This window comes from Crotalus tigris, unplaced genomic scaffold, assembly GCF_016545835.1.
Source record: "Crotalus tigris isolate CLP2741 ecotype Arizona unplaced genomic scaffold, ASM1654583v1 scf7180000018925.3142382, whole genome shotgun sequence".
NCBI lineage: Eukaryota > Metazoa > Chordata > Lepidosauria > Squamata > Viperidae > Crotalus > Crotalus tigris.
The window spans coordinates 980,576-999,291 of NW_024097278.1; the positions used below are offsets into that span (position 1 = coordinate 980,576).

The 18,716-nt window shown below is 41.1% G+C and overlaps 1 protein-coding gene across 1 annotated transcript; it reads right to left on the reverse strand.

The window, feature by feature from the left end:
* Window positions 1–2,622: 2,622 nt before the first annotated feature.
* Window positions 2,623–15,286, reverse strand: PHYH (phytanoyl-CoA 2-hydroxylase). The gene is made up of 9 exons (XM_039357555.1): window positions 15,096–15,286; window positions 13,025–13,080; window positions 11,197–11,307; window positions 9,916–10,078; window positions 9,099–9,180; window positions 5,693–5,874; window positions 4,863–5,012; window positions 3,424–3,561; window positions 2,623–2,951 (listed from the first exon to the last, which is right to left on the reverse strand). The coding sequence occupies exons 1-9, from the start codon at window positions 15,174–15,176 to the stop codon at window positions 2,898–2,900; spliced, it is 1,017 nt and encodes a 338-aa protein (XP_039213489.1). The 5' UTR covers window positions 15,177–15,286; the 3' UTR covers window positions 2,623–2,897.
* Between the last annotated feature and the right edge of the window lie 3,430 nt (window positions 15,287–18,716).

Genomic DNA, 18,716 nt, shown 5'->3' on the forward strand with positions numbered 1-18,716 from the left:
GCTCGGTGTAAAGCAGAAATTTGGATCAGGAAACTGTTTTAATGCCTTCCGCCACAGGACATATTTTTTTAACAGTATATAGATAGTCCTCGACTTAACAACCACAACTGAACCCCAAATTTATGTTGCTAAGTGAGCTTTGCCCCATTTTACGACTTTTCTTGCAATTCACTTGTTAAGTGAATTACTGCAGTTAATTCTGGCTTAAAGTCTATATGTTTTTTTAATCATTTTCTCTAACCATATATGTATTTTTGACCAAAATCTTTTAGCTTTAAGGCATGTCCACCAAATATGATAGTAAGTACTTGGTTTTTGTTTACATTTCCAACACTTATTAGACATATTTTTGAACATTTTTGCTAATCTCACCGGGGTTAAATGCCATCTATAAAACATTTCGTATAAGTTTTCTTTATAGATTGCTTTTGTTATTTTAGAGTTTCTTTCCCATAAGCTTTGCCAATTTTCTAATTCTATATTATATCCAAAGTTCTTTGCCCATATTGTTTCTTTTACTTGCTCCTCTTCCATCTTTAAGCTTAACAAATATTTGTAAAGTTTTTTTATCAGTTTTTCATCTGTTTTCAGCAATATCTGGTCAAATTCTGTCTGTTCTTTGTAAAACCCATTGTCTTAACATCTTTTTCACATCTCGTTTGAATTTGCAAATATGGCCACAGTGATAAATCAATACCCTGCTCTTCTAAGTCTTGTCTATATTTCAATTTCTCTTCATTGTCCAAAATATCTTTATAGGTCACAACTTTCTCATAAATAATCAAATTTGGATAAGCAAACGCTTCCATTGTTGAAAGCCATTCAGATATTTTAATATAAATTTTCGCTTTATAAAACCAAACCACTTTTCATGTTACCTTCTAGCTGTTTTTCTTCTAATGTAAAAAAAATAAAAATTCCCATGCAGATACTGGAAATCTGCTTCCAATCAATTGTTTGACTCTTCTTTTACCTTTTCCAGTCCATAATATTCTTCTCAAATAAAACAGCTTGTTCCAACTCTTGAAAACTGGAAAAACTAAGTCACTAATCTAAAAGTCTACACTCTGGTGTAAATCTATTATAATAAATGTTTGCCATTAAAATAAAGAAGATGTCCCTGCAAAGAAAAATCTAAAATCACTCTACTTCTGAAAAACAAGGTTTTTCCAAATACTGCAAAAATATTGACTTAAATTACTTAAATACATCAGTTACCGTTATTAAATTGAGAATATAATTCTTTTTTAAAATAAGTTTTATTAATTTTTTTCACCTTTTAACATCAAAGTGCTTGGGAAACAACGTGGAGATAGGGTAATCAGTTATCTGCAAAAAAGAAATTATAAATATACAACTCAAATTTAGCTCCTTAAACAGTTTCCTCTCTGTTTCTCTCAATTAGAATAATACAATCAAATTGATAAGCTTCTAGATAAAATTAAATCGATCAATAAAAATTTTCAATAACATTTTAAGTATATAAATCCAAATCCTGTTTTGAGCTTTACAATTTTCCAAATACCATATTCCAATTCAGCCTTAAATACACATATTGTTTATATTTTGGGTAGCCCTAATTTCCCTCATTAAAATAATTATAATATCTAAAAGTAAACTTATTATTCCCATAATTACCATCTCACATTTCTCCAATATATTTTATTGCTTATTCAATAACTCTTCATTTACTAATCACATGATTATCATATTTAAAAAGAAAAAAAAGGAAAAAGAAAAAAAAAGAAAAAAAAAAGATCTGTTACATCAAAGAATATATTAAAAAATCCAAATCCAAAGCCTTAAATCAATCCACTTTTCAGAAGCCTTTCCAACCCATACATATAAATTTAAATCTCATTTTTGGCGCCCGAACAGGGACTTGAATCCTGGACCCTATGGACATATAGTTAAAAGTCCATCTGAGCTCAGCTAAGAGTTTATATTATTAAACAAGATCAGGACACCAATTTAAATTCTTATAATCTAATCAGTAAAGAGTTTATATAAGTAAAACATGTATATAATTTCAGCTTAAATTCTAATAATACTTTTTTTTTTACTCAAAAACCAATTTCACTGCGTTCACTGTACTAACATTTATGTGCCTACAGTAGTGGCCAAAATTGTGGAAACCTTTTGGGAAAAGTGTATATTTGAGGTTTGATGGCTAATAACACCACTTTTTTTTGGAGTAGTACCATAAAATTATATATCAATGGAAAGATAATTTAATCAAGAATGTAATGCAATAAAGTTTGTTCAATTATCTGTACTATATTCTATGAAAAATATAGCCAAATAATCAGAAAAAGGAAGCACAACATGCTTAGGTTGATCTCAGGTAGCTTTCCTTCATCTGATTGTCGCCAATGAGCATGAGTGTTTAGAGTGTCAATCAGGTGTCATCTTATTTTGGCAATGAGCCAATCAGATCACAGTAGGATTCAGTGATTGGTGTCATGTTTGAAGCTGAGAGGACATGTGTCAGCGTGTTATGTGATCGCTATCAAGTTGGTTGGTTTTTTTGTGTTCATTCATTTAGCGAGCTTGTAAAACGTAATAAAATTAAAGTAATGCTGCAAAGAGTTGACTGGTCGCCCAGAAAGTGATGTAAAAGAGTATTATTAAGTGAACAAGGCTACCGTTATAAAGAAACTAGAAGAAAAATGGGTGGAAACTTAACCAAAGATGGCATTTCTACTGTACACTTTTCCCCAGAGGTTTCCACAATTTTGGCCACTACTGTAGCACTGCAGCCTTTAATCCATTTCCTAACACAACCAGCCCCCAAAGCGCTTCGAGATTATTACTAACTGAACAGCCTTTCCAAAAAGTAAGAAGAAATAAATGCTGAATTCTCCCAAATTTCCTTGGGAAGGGATCTGTAATGGCATTTAAAGATTTTTTCTCTTTCCTTTAACAAGTCGACTTCGTATCATAGAAGCATCCTGAAAACAGAACAGAAATAATGAGAAACGTCTTCCTGGTTCACCCATTGAGATGTAAGCAGGTTGAGTTGGTTGACCCTCAAATGTTTTAAAAAACGTTCCTTTAAAAACACAAAATTCTCCAAGTTCCGAACCTAATACAGCTAGTCCTCGACTTACAACAGTTCTTTTAGTGACCATTCAAAGTTACAACGGCATTGAAAACGAGTGATGACTGTTTTTCACACTTACGACCTGGATTTGTTTAACAAGAGCATCTGTCAGAACCATGACACCAGCCTCAGAGAAGAAGTACCCAAAACCAGACAATCTGAGCATCCAGTGATATGCTGGTATAAACTGCTTCGACTGAAACGGCATTCTTTACGTACTTCTGAACTTTGATTAAGAACGCCTTAGGTGAGAAGCCCAGGGCCAAACACTTTTGAACGTGGTCTCAAAAAAAAAAAAAAGGGGGGGGGGGAGTACTTACTTTCAGAGTGAACGATGAACCACCTAGAGCATACCTCCGCCTTGCAATCTCTTCAATTTCCTTCTCTATATTTTCCTGGCTGGTCCCTTTGATGTTGATATAGTAGCAATCACTACTAGCATAATGACAAGAAATAGCCTGCATTAAAAGAGAGAGGGAGAGGGAGACAGAGGGAGAGAGAAAGAGAGAGAGAGAGAGGGAGAAAGAGAGGAAGAGGAAGGGAAAGAAAGGGAGGGAGAGGGACAGAGGTAGAGAGAGGGGGGGAGAGAGAGGGAGTGGGAGGGAGAGGGAGAAAGGGAGTGGGAGAGAGGGAGAGGGAAAGAGGGAGGGAGGTGGGAGAGAGAAAAAGGGAGGGAAGGAGAGAGGGAGAGGAAGAGAGGGAGGGAGAGGGAGGGAGTGGGAGAGGGAAAGAGGGAAAGAGGGAGTGAGGTGGGAGAGAGGAAAAGGGAGGGAGCGAGAGGGGGAGAGAGAGAGGGAGGGAGGGAGAGGGAGAGGGAAGGAGAGAGACAAAGAGAAGTTATACCATTTTATTTAAACTATTTATTAAGTCCTAATAGGCCACGTTCCAAGTCTTATTAACCAAAACCATTAAGCAAGAGGACCAAATGTTCAGTTAACACAGTGGTTCTTAACCTTTTAGAACGAATCGCCCCCTTGAGCCAATGAGGAAGTTGTCATTGCCCCCCTCCCTCAATCAAAACATAAGAAATAATTCTTCAATTTATGCAAACACTTTTTTTGTTTTCTTTAAAACTGTCATCAGGACATATCAATGCAAATAATTTATTTCCAGTCTTTTTCCCATATCTCAACTGTTTGAAAAAATTTTGGTGCCACCCGTCACTTTATTCCCAAACTTCGTGATACATGTATTTCATTATTATCTTATTTATTCAAGACACTTAAATGTAATGACCACTGAAAACAAAATTCAATTGCAAGAAAGTGAAATGTCCGAAAAGAAAAACAGTAACATTTAATGATTGAATTACAAGTGAAATTTAAGATGCAAAAAGAAATATAAAAAGGGTAGAGGCTGCTGCGCAATGCGCATGAAGATAAGCGATGCGTATTCACATATGTACGGCGTTCTGTACTGAAGCGAGCTGGAGGAACCTTTGAAAACACAATTCAATCCACTAATAGCGAGCAATCTGATGTTTTTGTACGACAGATATGCAGCGATTCACTGTACGAAATAGTCTCAAAAGTGTCCCCAAAACTTCTCGCTCCATCGCCCCCTTGTCACCCCCTTTTTGTTCTTTTGCTCCTGCATCACTCCTTTTGGTTCCATCGCCCCCCTGAAAAACGAAATCGCCCCCTGGGGCGATATCGCCCAAGTTAAGAATCACTGAGTTAACATACAGAATGTCCTTGATTTGAATAAAGCAGGAAAGATCTCAAGAGCACCTGGACATCCAGGCTATGACCTGGATTACCTTTCGAAATCCTTCGGTCCTATTCCTTCCAGAACCGTGAATGATCAAGGGGTGGAAAAACACCGTGTCTCCTTTCTCCATGGGGAGGTAGACTCTGGGAAGACTCTTGTCATAATCGTGTATCCCATGGTACATCTTGTTGACACCATCCTGCAAAAAAAAAAAAAAAAAAAAACAATGTAGAAATTACTTTCTACTTTCTACTCCTGAGAGACACAAACAGGCCAAATTAAGGAGAATATTTGTAGCTCAGGCTTCAAATGAGGGGCTGGCGCTCTCTGAGCTTGGTTGTTTTCCTGCAGATGTTGCATTACCCAAATTAGATCTAGGTCAGTGGTTCTCAACCTTTTTAATGCCGCGACCCCCCCCCAACCGGTCATAAGTCGAGGACTACTCAACCGGTCGTAAGTCGAGGACTACTCAACTGGTGCAGCACCGTTTGCAGAATGGGACTTTTGGCGGGCTCAGCAGGGCAGAGACAGCCTGGACAATTCCTATTGGCTTTTGAAAGCCAATAGAATTAGACTCTATTCAAGAGAGTCTATTCTATTGGCTTTCAAAAGCCCATAGAATAAAAGGGAGTAGCACAGCTAAGGAAAAGGGGAAAAAAATGGCGGACTGCGTTGTTTGGCGACTCCCGTGAAATGGTCGTTCGACCCCAAATGGGGTCCCGACCCACAGGTTGAGAACCGCTGATCTAGGTTGTAAGTCCCTCTTTTTCAGGTCGATCACTAAGCGATTGCTCGTAAGTCCAGGACTGCCCGTACCCCAACTTTTTGGTGCCCATCATCTCCGTCCATTGGACCCGTGGATGCCTCTCCATCTGTTACCTTCCAATCCGGATACTTGTGCTCCTTCAGACAGCCCTTGTGAGACCCCGGCAACACAACCAAACATCCGTTTCTCCGATCCACCCTTTGCATTGCAGTCCAGGCACAAACAATTCGGTCGGCAGGACGGAAGGCGAAATAATGGAGATCCTGATGCAAAGGATGACGAGAGGTTTTCTTGCCTGGAAAAAAATAGAATTCCTTTTGTTTCAGAAATCAGGTTTAGCACTAATAAAGAAAAATAGTTGTAGCTCAGGGTTGACAGGAGGGGTCCTTGGGGCTCTCTCAGCTGGGTTGTTTTCTTGCAGACGTTTCATTGCCCAACTAGGGAACATCATCAGTGCCAGAAGGGAGTGGGGTTTGGGGGGAGGAAGAGGAGGAGGAGGAGGAGGAGGAGGAGGAGGAGGAAGACGGGAAGGAGAAAAAGGGGAGGAAGAGGAGGAGCAGGAGAAGGAAGAGGAGGAGAAAAAGGAGAGGAGGAGGAGGAGGAGGAGGAGGAGGAGGAAGAGGAGGAGAAAAAGGAGAGGAGGAGGAGGAGGAGGAGGAGGAGGAGGAAGAGGAGGACGGGAAGTAGAAAAAGGGGAGGAGGAGGAGGAGGTGGAGGAGGAGGAGGGAGAGGAGGACGGGAAAGAGAAAAAGGGGAGGAAGAGGAGGAGGAGCAGGAGAAGGAAGAGGAGGAGAAAAAGGAGAGGAGGAGGAGGAGGAAGAGGAGGACGGGAAGGAGAAAAAGGGGAGGAAGAAGAAGAGGAGGAGGAGGAGGAAGAGGAGGATGGGAAGGAGAAAAAGGGGAGGAAGAGGAGGAGGACGGAGGAGTCCTTGGTGCTCTCTGAGTTTTGTGGTTTCCTTGCAGACGTTTCATTGCCCAACTAGGGAACATCATCAGTGCCAGAAGGGAGTGGGGTTTGGGGGGAGGAGGAGGAGGAGGAGGAGGAGGAGGCGGACTGTGGGGTCCTTGGTGCTATCTGAGCTGGGTTGTTTTCTTGCAGATGTTTCATGACCCAACTAGGGAACATCATCAGTGCCAGAAGGGAGTGGGGTTTGGGGGGAGGAGGAGGACGGGAAGGAGAAAAAAGGGAGGAAGAGGAGGAGGAGGAGCAGCAGGAGGAGGAGGAGGACGGGAAGGAGAAAAAGGGGAAGAAGAGGAGGAGGAGGAGGAGGAGGAGGAGGAGGAGGAAGAGGAGGACGGGAAGGAGAAAAAGGGGAGGAGGAGGAGGAGGAGGAGGAGGAAGAGGAGGACGGGAAGGAGAAAAAGGGGAGGAAGAGGAGCAGGAGAAGGAAGAGGAGGAGAAAAAGGAGAGGAGGAGGAGGAGGAGGAGGAGGAAGAGGAGGATGGGAAGGAGAAAAAGGGGAGGAAGAGGAGGAGGAGGAGGAGGAGGAGGAGGAGGAGGAGGAGGAAGAGGAGGACGGGAAGGAGAAAAAGGGGAGGAGGAGGAGGAGGAGGAGGAGGAAGAGGAGGACGGGAAGGAGAAAAAGGGGAGGAAGAGGAGCAGGAGAAGGAAGAGGAGGAGAAAAAGGGGAGGAAGAAGAAGAGGAGGAGGAGGAGGAAGAGGAGGATGGGAAGGAGAAAAAGGGGAGGAAGAGGAGGAGGACGGAGGAGTCCTTGGTGCTCTCTGAGTTTTGTGGTTTCCTTGCAGACGTTTCATTACCCAACTAGGAAACATCATCAATGCCAGAAGGGCATGGGATTTGGGGGGAGGAGGAGGAGGAGGAGGAGGAGGAGCGTGGGGTCCTTGGTGGTCTCTGAGCTGCGTGGCTTTCTTGCAGACGTTTCATTACCCAACTAGGAAACATCATCAGTGTGAGACATCTAGAGCACTGATGATGTTACCTCGTTTGGGTAGCGAAACATCTGCAAGGAAATCACCAAACTCAGATTCCACCAAGGACCCCTCAGGGATTAACACTATATGCTAACATGGCAACTGAGGTCCAGGTAGTCCTTGACTTGCAGCCATTCATTTAGTGACGGGTCAAAGTTACAACGGGGGACTTAGGACTGGTTTTCCCACTTACTCTGTGGCAGCCTCCCCTCCTCCACGGTCATGTGATCCATATTTCAGCACTCAGCAACTCACAAGTACTTATGATGGTCGTAGTGTCTCTGGGTCACGTGATCCCCGTTTGTGACCTTCTGACAAGCAAAGTCAATGGGGGAAGCCAGGTTCACTTAACAACCGTGTCACTAACTTAACCACAGCCATGGTTCACTTAACAACTGTGCAAAGAAAGGTCGTAAAATGGGGCAAATCTCACTTAACACCTGCCTTGCTTAGCAACAGGAATTAGAATTATTATTAGAATTAGAATTATTATTAGAATTAGAATTAGAACAGAGTTGGAAGGGACCTTGGAGATCTTCTAGTCCAACCCCCTGCTCAGGCAGGAAACCCTACACCATTTCAGACAAATGGCTGTCCAGTCTCTTCTTTAAAACTTCCCAGTATTGGAGCATTCACCGCTTCTGGAGGCAGGTTGTTCCACTGGTTAATTGTTCCAACTGTCAGGAAGTTTCTCCTCAGTTCTAGGTTACTTCTCTCCTTGATTAGTTTCCATCCTTTGCTTCTTGTCCTGCCTTCAGGTGCTTTGGAAAATAGCTTGACTCCCTCTTCTTTGTGGCAGCCCCTGAGATACTGGAACACTGCTATCATGTCCCCCCTCGTCCTTCTCTTCATTAAACTAGACATATCCAATTTCAGGAACTGTTCCTTATATGCTTTAGCCTCCAGTCCCCTAATCATCTTTGTTGCTCTTCTCTGCACTCTTTCTAGAGTCTCAACATCTTTTTTACATCGTGGTGACCAAAACTGGACACAGGATTTCAAGTGTGGCCTTACCAAGGCCTTGTAAAGTGGTATTAATGCTTCAATGGTAATCATAACTCGAGGACTATCTATACATATTTCCTACTCCTTTCCTTGCTAGCTTTGGGCATTTAAAATCAATTTTATTTATGAGACTTATATACCGCTTTAAGTGCAAGCACTCTCTAAGCGGTGTACACCAGTAAGCAATGTATATATATATTTACATTGCCCCCAACAATCTGGATCCTCATTTTACCTACCCCAGAAGGATGGAAGGCTGAGTCAACACTGAGCATTTTAATGCTAATATTTATTATTTTCACATTGTTTTATCCAGCTTTCGCTTGTTTGTGAGACTCTTCTTGGTGAGATGGGCGGCATTTAAGTTTAATAAATACATATTTCTCTCTTGCAAAAAAAAAATAGAGAGAGAGAGAGAGAATTATTTATCTACTTTGGAATCAGCACTTCTTCTGGCCATTCATGTCAAAAAGGAAAAATATAGATTTTTTTTCCAAGCAGTAAAAGCTGCAATTCATATAAGCTAACAGAAGAAGGCCTGTCAGCTCTTTTTAAGTGTTTATTTAATTAGTAAGTCTTACCTGTATCTGGAGGTTTATTGATCAGCATGGTGTGCATAGCCATGATGTCGGGCCCCGTGAAGCATTCAACATATTTTACGATCTAAAGTTAAAAAAAAGTCCAGCTCAATAATGATAGATATTTAAACTGGGATGGGATGGGATGGGATGGGATGGGATGGGATAGAATAGCATAGCATAGCATGGCATGGCATGGCATGGCATGGCATGGCATAGCATAGCATAGCATAGCATAGCATAGCATAGCATTAGAATAGAATAGAATAGAATAGAATAGAATGACAGGTATACAGGTAGGCCTCAACTTACAACAGTTTGTTCAGTGACCATTCAAAGTTACAACGGCACTGAAAAAAGGGACTTTACAACATAAATTATGGTCATAAGTTGAGGACTACCTGCATTTAACTAATAGATGAGTTTCGAAAAGCAGCTGAAACATTATATATTTTTTCTCTTTTGTTAAATTTAAGCCACCAAAGTTAGCTCTTCATTATCTATGTTTCTGAAGTCAGGATAGCAGGACATCAATTTCGCAATAAACATACAAACAATAATTTTGCACATACAAATAATCTTGGGCGAAATCAGTCTTTTATGCCAAAATCCCATTTTTAGAATTGTTTGGGCAGGTGGTGGGGGGTGGCTGAAAAACACTGCAGCAGCCTGATTCTGGCATTTTAGAATGTAGATTTTATGCAAAGTTCATTGCAATTAAAACGATAACTTAAAAGACTTTTTTTTCCCCAGCCCTTCTTAGGAAAAAGAAATAAGTTTCGGCAAACGTTTTATGCTTTCAGAGAATTCCTGTTTTCACCTGAGGTAAGGTACAATATCTGAAGAGTTCTTCGTTCCACGTAAGATCCTGCAATTTTGAAACTGTATTCTCATTAGCAGCAGACTTGGCAATTGCGATATCTTTCATGATGGTTATCCCAGGTACCTCCACTTCCTTCCTGCATATCTTTACAAATTCCTCTCTGAAGACAAGGTTAAAGAAGACAACGGAAAGCGTTTTTAACTGGCATCAAGAACGCCTCTAAGCCAGTGTTCCTCAACCTTGACAATTTTAAGGCATGTGGACTTCAACTCCCAGAATTCCACAGCCAGCAATGGAAGAGAGAGAGAGAGAGAGAGAGAGAGAGAGAGAGAGAGAGAGAGAGAGAGAGAGAGAGAGAGAGAGACTTGCGCTTCTCTCTCTCATCAATAAGATGATTTTTACAAAAATAACATGTTGATAAGAAAAGAAAAATGTCACATATGGACACTACTATTGTTGGTATAAATATGGAAGAAAATGTTTATATTCAATCATTTATATATTGAAAATATCACATATCAAAAATTATATTTGTTGAATGCTGCAGAAGAAGAGCACTATTGGGAGAAAAGAAGATCAAGGAAATATATTATTAACTGATATACTAATTATGGAAATATAAAAATTAATTATTATTGACAGTTAATTAACTAGTATTGATTGTTTTTTTCAAAAAAGTTATGAACCAAGACAACACGCTGTACCCCAAGCACTAAGGATTGCTATTGTAAAAAATCAATAAAACTTTTACATATATATAAAGTATCTTCTTGCTTACTTATTTATTCGGTGTGCCACTGAAAGTTCTCATGCCACAATTATAATAATAATAAAAACCACACAGTAATACGATTAAAACTTCCCCGTAGAAATTACAAAAAGCAAATCATCCTCTTTGCACAACTCCAGATGAGCCAGTTAACAACTACCCTCTGGAGTTACAGATACTCAGATTGCAGTGAGTTATTTAATTAAGAACAATTCTCAGTTTGTTCAAAGGACACCAGTACTGATGGCTTCCAATTGACTTCTTAGAGCAAATTTGGCAAGTTTTAAGACTTGTGGACTTCAACTCCCAGAATTCCACGGCTAGCCATGCTGACTAGGGAATTCTGGGAGTGATAGTCCACAACTCCTAGAATTCTGGGAGTTGAAGCCCATAGGTTTTAAAGGAATTCTGGGAGTTGAAGTCCATAAGTGGCAAGTTTGGAGACCCCTGCCTTAAGAGCAATTCAAGGTGCTGGATTGAATGGTTTCAGCCAGGTGGGTTAAGGATACCCAAAGCGGTCAATATCTTCATCAGCCACCAGATTTTTGATGAGAAGATATCCATTGTCCTCATAAAAACGTCTTTGCTCTAGAGTTAGGATGCTATTATCCAAGGTATAACTGTGGAAACATGAAATATGTATTTTTAATTGATGTGGAATTAAAACTTGCAGCGTTGGGATAGCTTACAGAACCATAGAATAAATACAACCCCCCCAAAAAAGCCTTGAAAACTAAGACACATTAAATCCTAAAACAAGATCTTTAGATCAAAACACTGAAACATGAAACTGAGATCCTAAAAAGGACAAGGGAAATGATAAAGCAGGGGGGTCTTCAAACTTGGCCCTTTTATGACTTGTGGACTTCAACTCCCAGAATTCCTCAGCCAGTGTGCCACAAGTCCACAAGTCATAAAAGGGCCAAGCTTGAAGACCCCTGTGATAGAGGGAGAGCCACTATAGGTAGTCCTTGACCTACGACCAAAATTGAGCCCAGATTTTATGTTGCTAAGTGAGAAATTTGTTAAGTGGGTTTTGCCCCATTTTCTTACCACAGCTGTTAAGTGAATCACTGCAGGGGTTAAATTGGTTGTTAAGTGAATCCGGCTTCCCCCATTGACTTTGTTGTCGGAAGATCGCAAAAGGGGATCATATGATCCTGGGACACTGCCCCCGTCATACATGTGAGTCAGTTGTCAAGCGTCCAAATGTAAATCATGTGACTCTGGGGATGCTGCAACGGTCATAAGTGTGAAAAATGGTCCCCTTTTGTAACTTCAAACAGTCGTTAAATGAAGTGTTGTAAATCGCAGACTAGCTGTTAATTGCTTCTGTCTGAATCTTTGGCCATGTTTTCCAAACTGCAAAAACCTGCTTGCTCCGAAGAAGACGGTCCTGCATTCTTGGTATTAAGCTGCATTTGCCTTCTACAGCAGTGGCCAAAATTGTGGAAACCTTTTGGGAAAAGTGTACAGTAGAAATGCCACCTTTGGTTAAGTTTCCACCCATTTTTCTTCTAAATTCTTTATAACTGTAGCCTTGTTCACTTAACAATACTATTTTACATCGCTTTCTGGGCAACGAGTCAGCTCTTTGCACCATTGCTTTAATTTTATTACGTTTTACAAGCTCACTAAATGAAAGAACACAAAAACCCCCAACCAACTGGATAGGGGTCACATAACACACTGACAAACGTCTTCCTCTCAGCTTCAATACGTGACATCAATCACTGAATCCTACTGTGATCTGATTGGCTCATTACTAAAACAAGGTAACACCCGATTGGCTCTCTAAACACTCACGCTCATTGGCTACAATCAGGTGAAGGAAAGCTACCTGAGATCAATCTAAGCAAGTTGTGCTTCCTTTTCCTGGTTATTTGGCTATAACTTTTCATAGAATACAGTACAGATAATTGAACAAACTTTGTTGCATTACATTCTTGATTAAATTATCTTTTCATTGATATATAATTTTATGGTACTACTCCAAAAAAAAGTGGTGTTATTAGCCATCCAATCTCAAAAATACACTTTTCCCAAAAGGTTTCCACAATTTTGGCCACTACTGTAAATGTTACCGGGACGTTAAATGGCACCTTTTTCTCTGACAATGAGACATACAGTATTAAAAAAAAAAAAAAAAATGAAGCTGGATCAACCCTAACGCACTTACCAAACAGAAAGATCAGTTTAAGGTAAATAATTAACTTTACAAAACCAAAATGAAAACTGCTGAACCACACATAAACATATCGCTAAATACATGAAGGACTCCAAATTAAGCAGACCTTTAATTCTGTGTTTTCATCATCAGAGTAAAGTTCTACTTACCGGAACTGCGTTAGGCATGTCGCAGGAGCAACTTGGGCTGAAGTAGGAAATGGTGTCTTGGCGTCAAATTAAGAAAATTTTAAAAGACTGCTTTGGTGGAAGACCCCGTGGGAAATACATTCGCAAAGCATTTATAATCATGGAAGTTGCTCTCATAAAGGAGAAGGAAATTAAATACAGTATAGCATCTTCCCATTTAAATTGTTTTCCCCTTCCCTAAATTATCATATAGCTGGGACCAGTTTGAAATTTAAAAGCTGATGGATATAGAACAGTGGTTCTCCACCTGTGGGTCGGGACCCCATTTGGGGTTGAACGACCATTTCACGGGGGTCGCCAAACAACGCAGTCCGCCATTTTTTTCCCCCTTTTCCTTAGCTGTGCTACTCCCTTTTATTCTATTGGCTTTTGAAAGCCAATAGAATAGACTCTTGAATAGAGTCTAATTCTATTGGCTTTCAAAAGCCAATAGGAATTGTCCAGGCTGTCTCTGCCCTGCTGAGCCCGCCAAAAGTCCCATTCTGCAAACGGTGCTGCACCAGTTGAGTAGTCCTCGACTTACGACCGGTTGAGTAGTCCTCGACTTACGACTGGTTGGGGGTCGCGGCATTAAAAAGGTTGAGAACCACTGATATAGAAGGTGCTGAAAATGGTCCTTTTTTTTTTTGCTTAGGCAGAATATTTCCTTCCCACATAAGAAAATATAAAATAGAAACATCAAAGGAAGAAAGTAAACAACCGAGGGCGTTTAATGCACATTAACCTGAATTGGTTTGGGAGTTTAGTTTTAATTAAACATATTTCAGATCTCCTTCCCACTCTAAAGTTTCTCACCCATAGCATAGGAGGCCTTGGTCCTGACCTCCTTGCCCTGGAAGCTGCTCTCCCCTCAGACTAAACTTCAGAATTGGGATGCCCAGATAGGGACACCCCCACCCCCCTTTGGCCAGCCCAGAAGAAGTTGGCTTGATGCCTCTCCAGGCTGACAGCCAATCTAAGCCAGTGGTTCTCAACCTTTTTAATGCCGCGACCCCCCAACCGGTCGTAAGTCGAGGACTACTCAACCGGTCGTAAGTCGAGGACTACTCAACTGGTGCAGCACCGTTTGCAGAATGGGACTTTTGGCAGACTCAGCAAGGCAGAGACAGCCTGGACAATTCCTACTGGCTTTTGAAAGCCAATAGAATTAGACTCTATTCAAGAGAGTCTATTCTATTGGCTTTCAAAAGCCAATAGAATAAAAGGGAGTAGCACAGCTAAGGAAAAGGGGAAAAAAATGAGGGACTGCATTGTTTGGTGACCCCCGTGAAATGGTCGTTCGACCCCAAATGGGATCCCGACCCTCAGGTTGAGAACCACTGATCTAAGCAGATCAACCCTGTGCCGGGATGATGCCTAATCCTCTTCCACTGCTTGACCCCAAAGGAAGCCCAGACCGATGGACTTTGGGGTCCCTCACCAGGAAGGGGGGGGGTCAGAAAATCTTCCTTCAATAAAGGAGAATACTTGTAGCTCCAAGTTGGTTGTTTTCTTGCAGACGTTTCATTACCAAACTGGGGAACGTCACCAGTGCTAGAAAGAAACGCATACCCCTCCTAACACTGAAGAAGTTAACTAGTTTGGGTCATGAAATGTCTGCAAGAAAACCCTCAAGCTCAGAAAGCACCAAGGACCCCACAATCCTCTTCCTCTTCTCCACACGTCCCTCTCCCTTCGATCACTGAGGATGGTACCTAGTTGGGTAGTGAAAGGTCCGCAAGAAAAACACCAGAGAGCACCAAGGACCCCACTGTCCTCCCCGTCCTCCTCTCTCCCCCCCCCCCATACCTTCTAACACTGATGATGTTCCCTAGTTTGGGTAATGAAACGTCTGCAAGAAAATAACAAGCTCAGAGAGCGCCAAGGACCCCTCAGTCCTTCTCCAAACGGTTGAGCTTTCATCTCGACGCTGCCAGCTCCAAATCCTGGTTTGCCAATCCACGGAAGGTGCAAAGTACCGGGAAAGGCGCCCGGAAGGTGCAAAGTACCGGGAAAGGCGACCAAGAGGCCCAAGTGGGCAAGCGAAGGATACGAATCCGGCGTGGGGAACCAGGTGCCGGAGCAAAATCCCCAGCCGGAGGGGCGCGCTGGGTTGGTTCGCTAAGCTCTCCATGGCGCGTCCTCGGCGAGCAGCTAGCGAGCAAGCCAACCGGACGCTTCGACTCTTGGAGGCCGCTGGTCGGGCTAGGATGTAGTCGGGAAAAGGGGGCGGAGAAGGCAGGCGACCAGCCCAGCTGCTCCGGGAGGCGGCGACGGTGGCCAGGGGCGGCCCGCTCGGCAAAGACGCGCGATCGTTGCGCCCATCCCCGCGCGATCGCCCGGCTGGAAAGGAACAAAGCGATGTGAATTCGGAGCAAAGGGAGGCTTGGGCACGAAGTTCACTTGGGTTTCCAAGGTGCACCGTTTCCCTGAGCGGAGAATACGCGTTGTAGAAGGGACTTTTAGAAGAGTGTTGCATCTTATGATTGATGATGATTTGTCATTTCATCATCGTGATTTATCACTTGTTGCCTGTATGTACACTGAGAATTTCTGCACCTGAGTCAAATGCCTTGTGTATCCAATTACACTTGACCAATAAATTGTATTGTATTGTATTGTATTGTATTGTATTGTATTCTATTCTATTCTATTCTATTCTATTCTATTCTTATCCTATAGTCTAATCTAGTCTAGATCTAGTCCAGTGTTTCTCAACCTTGACAATTTTAAGGCATGTGGACTTCAACTCCCAGAATTCCACAGCCAGCATTGCTGGCTGTAGAATTCTGAGAGTTGAAGTCCACATGCCTTAAAATTGTCAAGGTTGAGAAACACTGATCTAGTCTAATCTAGAACTGAGGTTATGGATGCTTTTTGATGGCAGCCTTAGAGAGCTAGATATATTGTATCTCTATAACCGTCTTTCTCAATCTTGGCAATTTTAACGTGTGGACTTCAACTCCCAGAAGTCCCCAGGTAACAAAAGACAAACAGAGTGCATCCATGAATACCAACTAGCAATCAAAAGTCTCTTTAATTGCACACACATGGATAGACTTAACCATAGTTTCATCCACTGTTGTAGAAGGCAAATGCAGGACCGTCTTCTTCGGAACAAGCAGGTTTTTGCAGTTTAGAAAACACAGCCAAAGATTCAGACAGAAGCAATTGCAGCTAGTCTACGATTTACAGCAGTTCATTTAATGACCATTTGAAGTTACAATAGTGGCCAAAATTGTGGAAACCTTTTGGGAAAAGTGTACAGTAGAAATGCCACCTTTGGTTAAGTTTCCACCCATTTTTCTTCTAGTTAATTTATAACTGTAGTCTTGTTCACACACAAAAAAACCACCAATTTGATAGATCACATAACACACTGACAGATGTCCTCCTCTCAGCTTCAGTGACATAAATCACTGAATCCTACTGTGATCTGATGGGCTCATGGCCAAAACAAGATGACACCTGAACACTCTCTAAACATTCCTGCTCATTGGCTACAATCAGATGAAGGATAGCTACCTGATACCAACCTAAGCAAGTTGTGCTTCCTTTTTCTGGTTATTTGGCTATAACTTTTCATAGAATACAGATACTTGAACAAACTTTGTTGCATTACATTCTTGATTAAATTATCTTTCCATTGATATATAACGTTATGGTACTACTCCAAAGGAAAGTGGTGTTATTAGCCATCAAACCTCAAAAGTACACTTTTCCCAAAAGGTTTCCACAATTTTGGCCACTACTGCACAAAAAGGGACTGTTTTTCACACTTATGACCATTGCAGCAGCCCCAGGGTCACATGATTTACATTCAGATGCTTGATAACTGGCATTTATGACGATCGCAGTGTCCCAGGATCATGTGATCCCCTTTTGTGACTTTCTGACAAGCAAAGTCGGTGGGGAAGCTGGATTCACTTAACAACCAATTTAACCTCTGCAGTGATTGCCCAGAAAGCGATGTAAAATAGTATTATTAAGTGAACAAGGCTATAGTTATAAAGAAATTAGAAGAAAAATTGGTGGAAACTTAACCAAAAGTGGCATTTCTACTGTACATTTTTCCCAAAAACTTTCCACAAGTTGGGCTAACACTGTAAATATCCATCACCCAAGGAGTAATGATAATTTAAACATTGCAAATAAATGCTAAACAAATGCAACTCCCATGCTCTAAATGTAAATCATTTACCCAGGTCAGCTGGGTTTTATAAAACCTTTTCACTTTAGGCCTCTGCCGTGTGCAAAAAAAATTTTTTTTAACTTCTCAAGGGGGAAAAAAAAGATCTTGCAAAGTTGGAATTGAACTTTTTAGTCCCAACCAGTCTGCCATTACCACCGCAGCCACGCCCACCCAATGGGCCACGCCCACCCAGCACCCGATGATGCGTAAGTGGGTTTTGGGTTGCAGTTTGGGCACTCGGTCTCTAAAAGGTTTGCCATCACTGTCCTAATCAATCAGGTTACTTCCTGTAAAGCTGCATTAGGGAACCAATTTGTGATAAAATTTTGGGCTTTACTTGGTCCAATTACACAAACTTGTGGAGAACCAAATGAAATCTTAGGAGTTAGCAAAGGAATTTTGACCTCAAATACCCCAAAGTGTTTATAATCTGTACAGATGGTGTGTCACATTAATTTCTGATTTTCTGTTTTGTTCCAAAATCCATTTCTCATGGTGTGCCATTAAAGTTTACAGAAGATTCTGACTGCTAAGGAAAAGAATTTATTAGAAAACATAACACCACTTTTTACGATTAAAAAACACCAATACAAACTATTATGTGCACCAATACAAACTATTATTGTTTTAAGGGGTATTTTTAAAAGATGCCCAGAAACATGAAGGGAGTGGGTTGTATATAAATGTGGTAACTAAAATAACTACGCAGAACAAAGTGTTGCATTTTGCTGTCTCTGTTGCAACGTCTAGGAAAATCAAAAACCAAAGAATTATGTTGGAAGAAAATCCCTTGATATATTTTGGGTTTGATTAAGTCTTTCTGGAGAATAAATGACATTTTTCTCAATCAATAAATAAACCATTCAACTATAGAAGTCAGATTCAATTATCACTGAATTGATAATTTATTCCACTACATTTCCTGCAAAACACACAGAGACATTATACTTTTAAAAAATTGCTTGTATGAAATGGTTCTTTCTGGATAATTAAAAAAAAAGTACAGTGAAAAAAATAAGGTGACTTGAAGACTTGCATGCCAAATAATTCTGGCAAAATCTGCTCTTTATTTTTAACTGCGCACTGTACACTATAACGGAATTAGATTTTCTGCAGTTGAACCTGTCACCAAGGTTTTTGCCATATGGGATTCGCTAAAATTCATTTGCCACCCAGAAATTACTCAACAGCTACTGCTAATTATAAATCAAAGGATTTCTTGAGAGTAACACCGTTTGCCCATTATCTAAAGAATGTAAATGTACAGAGGAAGTTGATTATCAAGAGATTTAACAAGCCATCTAAACTATTCTGAGTCATTTTGCATTGATGGGGGGGGAGGTCCTTGATGCTCTCTTGAGCTTGTTTTCTTGCAAACATTAATGTAGTTGGTTTGTATGCTACATATGGTGGAAATATTGTTGTTTCCGAGATGTTTTCAATATATGGCAGCGTTATCCTTCTCACAACTTGTGTTGGTTG

What these genes read in the sequence shown, in the direction of transcription:
- PHYH (XM_039357555.1), bottom strand. Translation starts at nt 15,176, where the DNA reads ATGGAGAGCTTAGCGAACCAACCCAGCGCGCCCCTCCGGCTGGGGATT. An exon ending in GAAGATATTGACCGCTTTGG is followed by an intron (nt 10,079 to 11,196) that starts GTATCCTTAACC and finishes CCTTGTCTTCAG; the next exon opens with AGAGGAATTTGTAAAGATAT. An exon ending in CAATAAACCTCCAGATACAG is followed by an intron (nt 5,875 to 9,098) that starts GTAAGACTTACT and finishes ATTTTTTTCCAG; the next exon opens with GCAAGAAAACCTCTCGTCAT.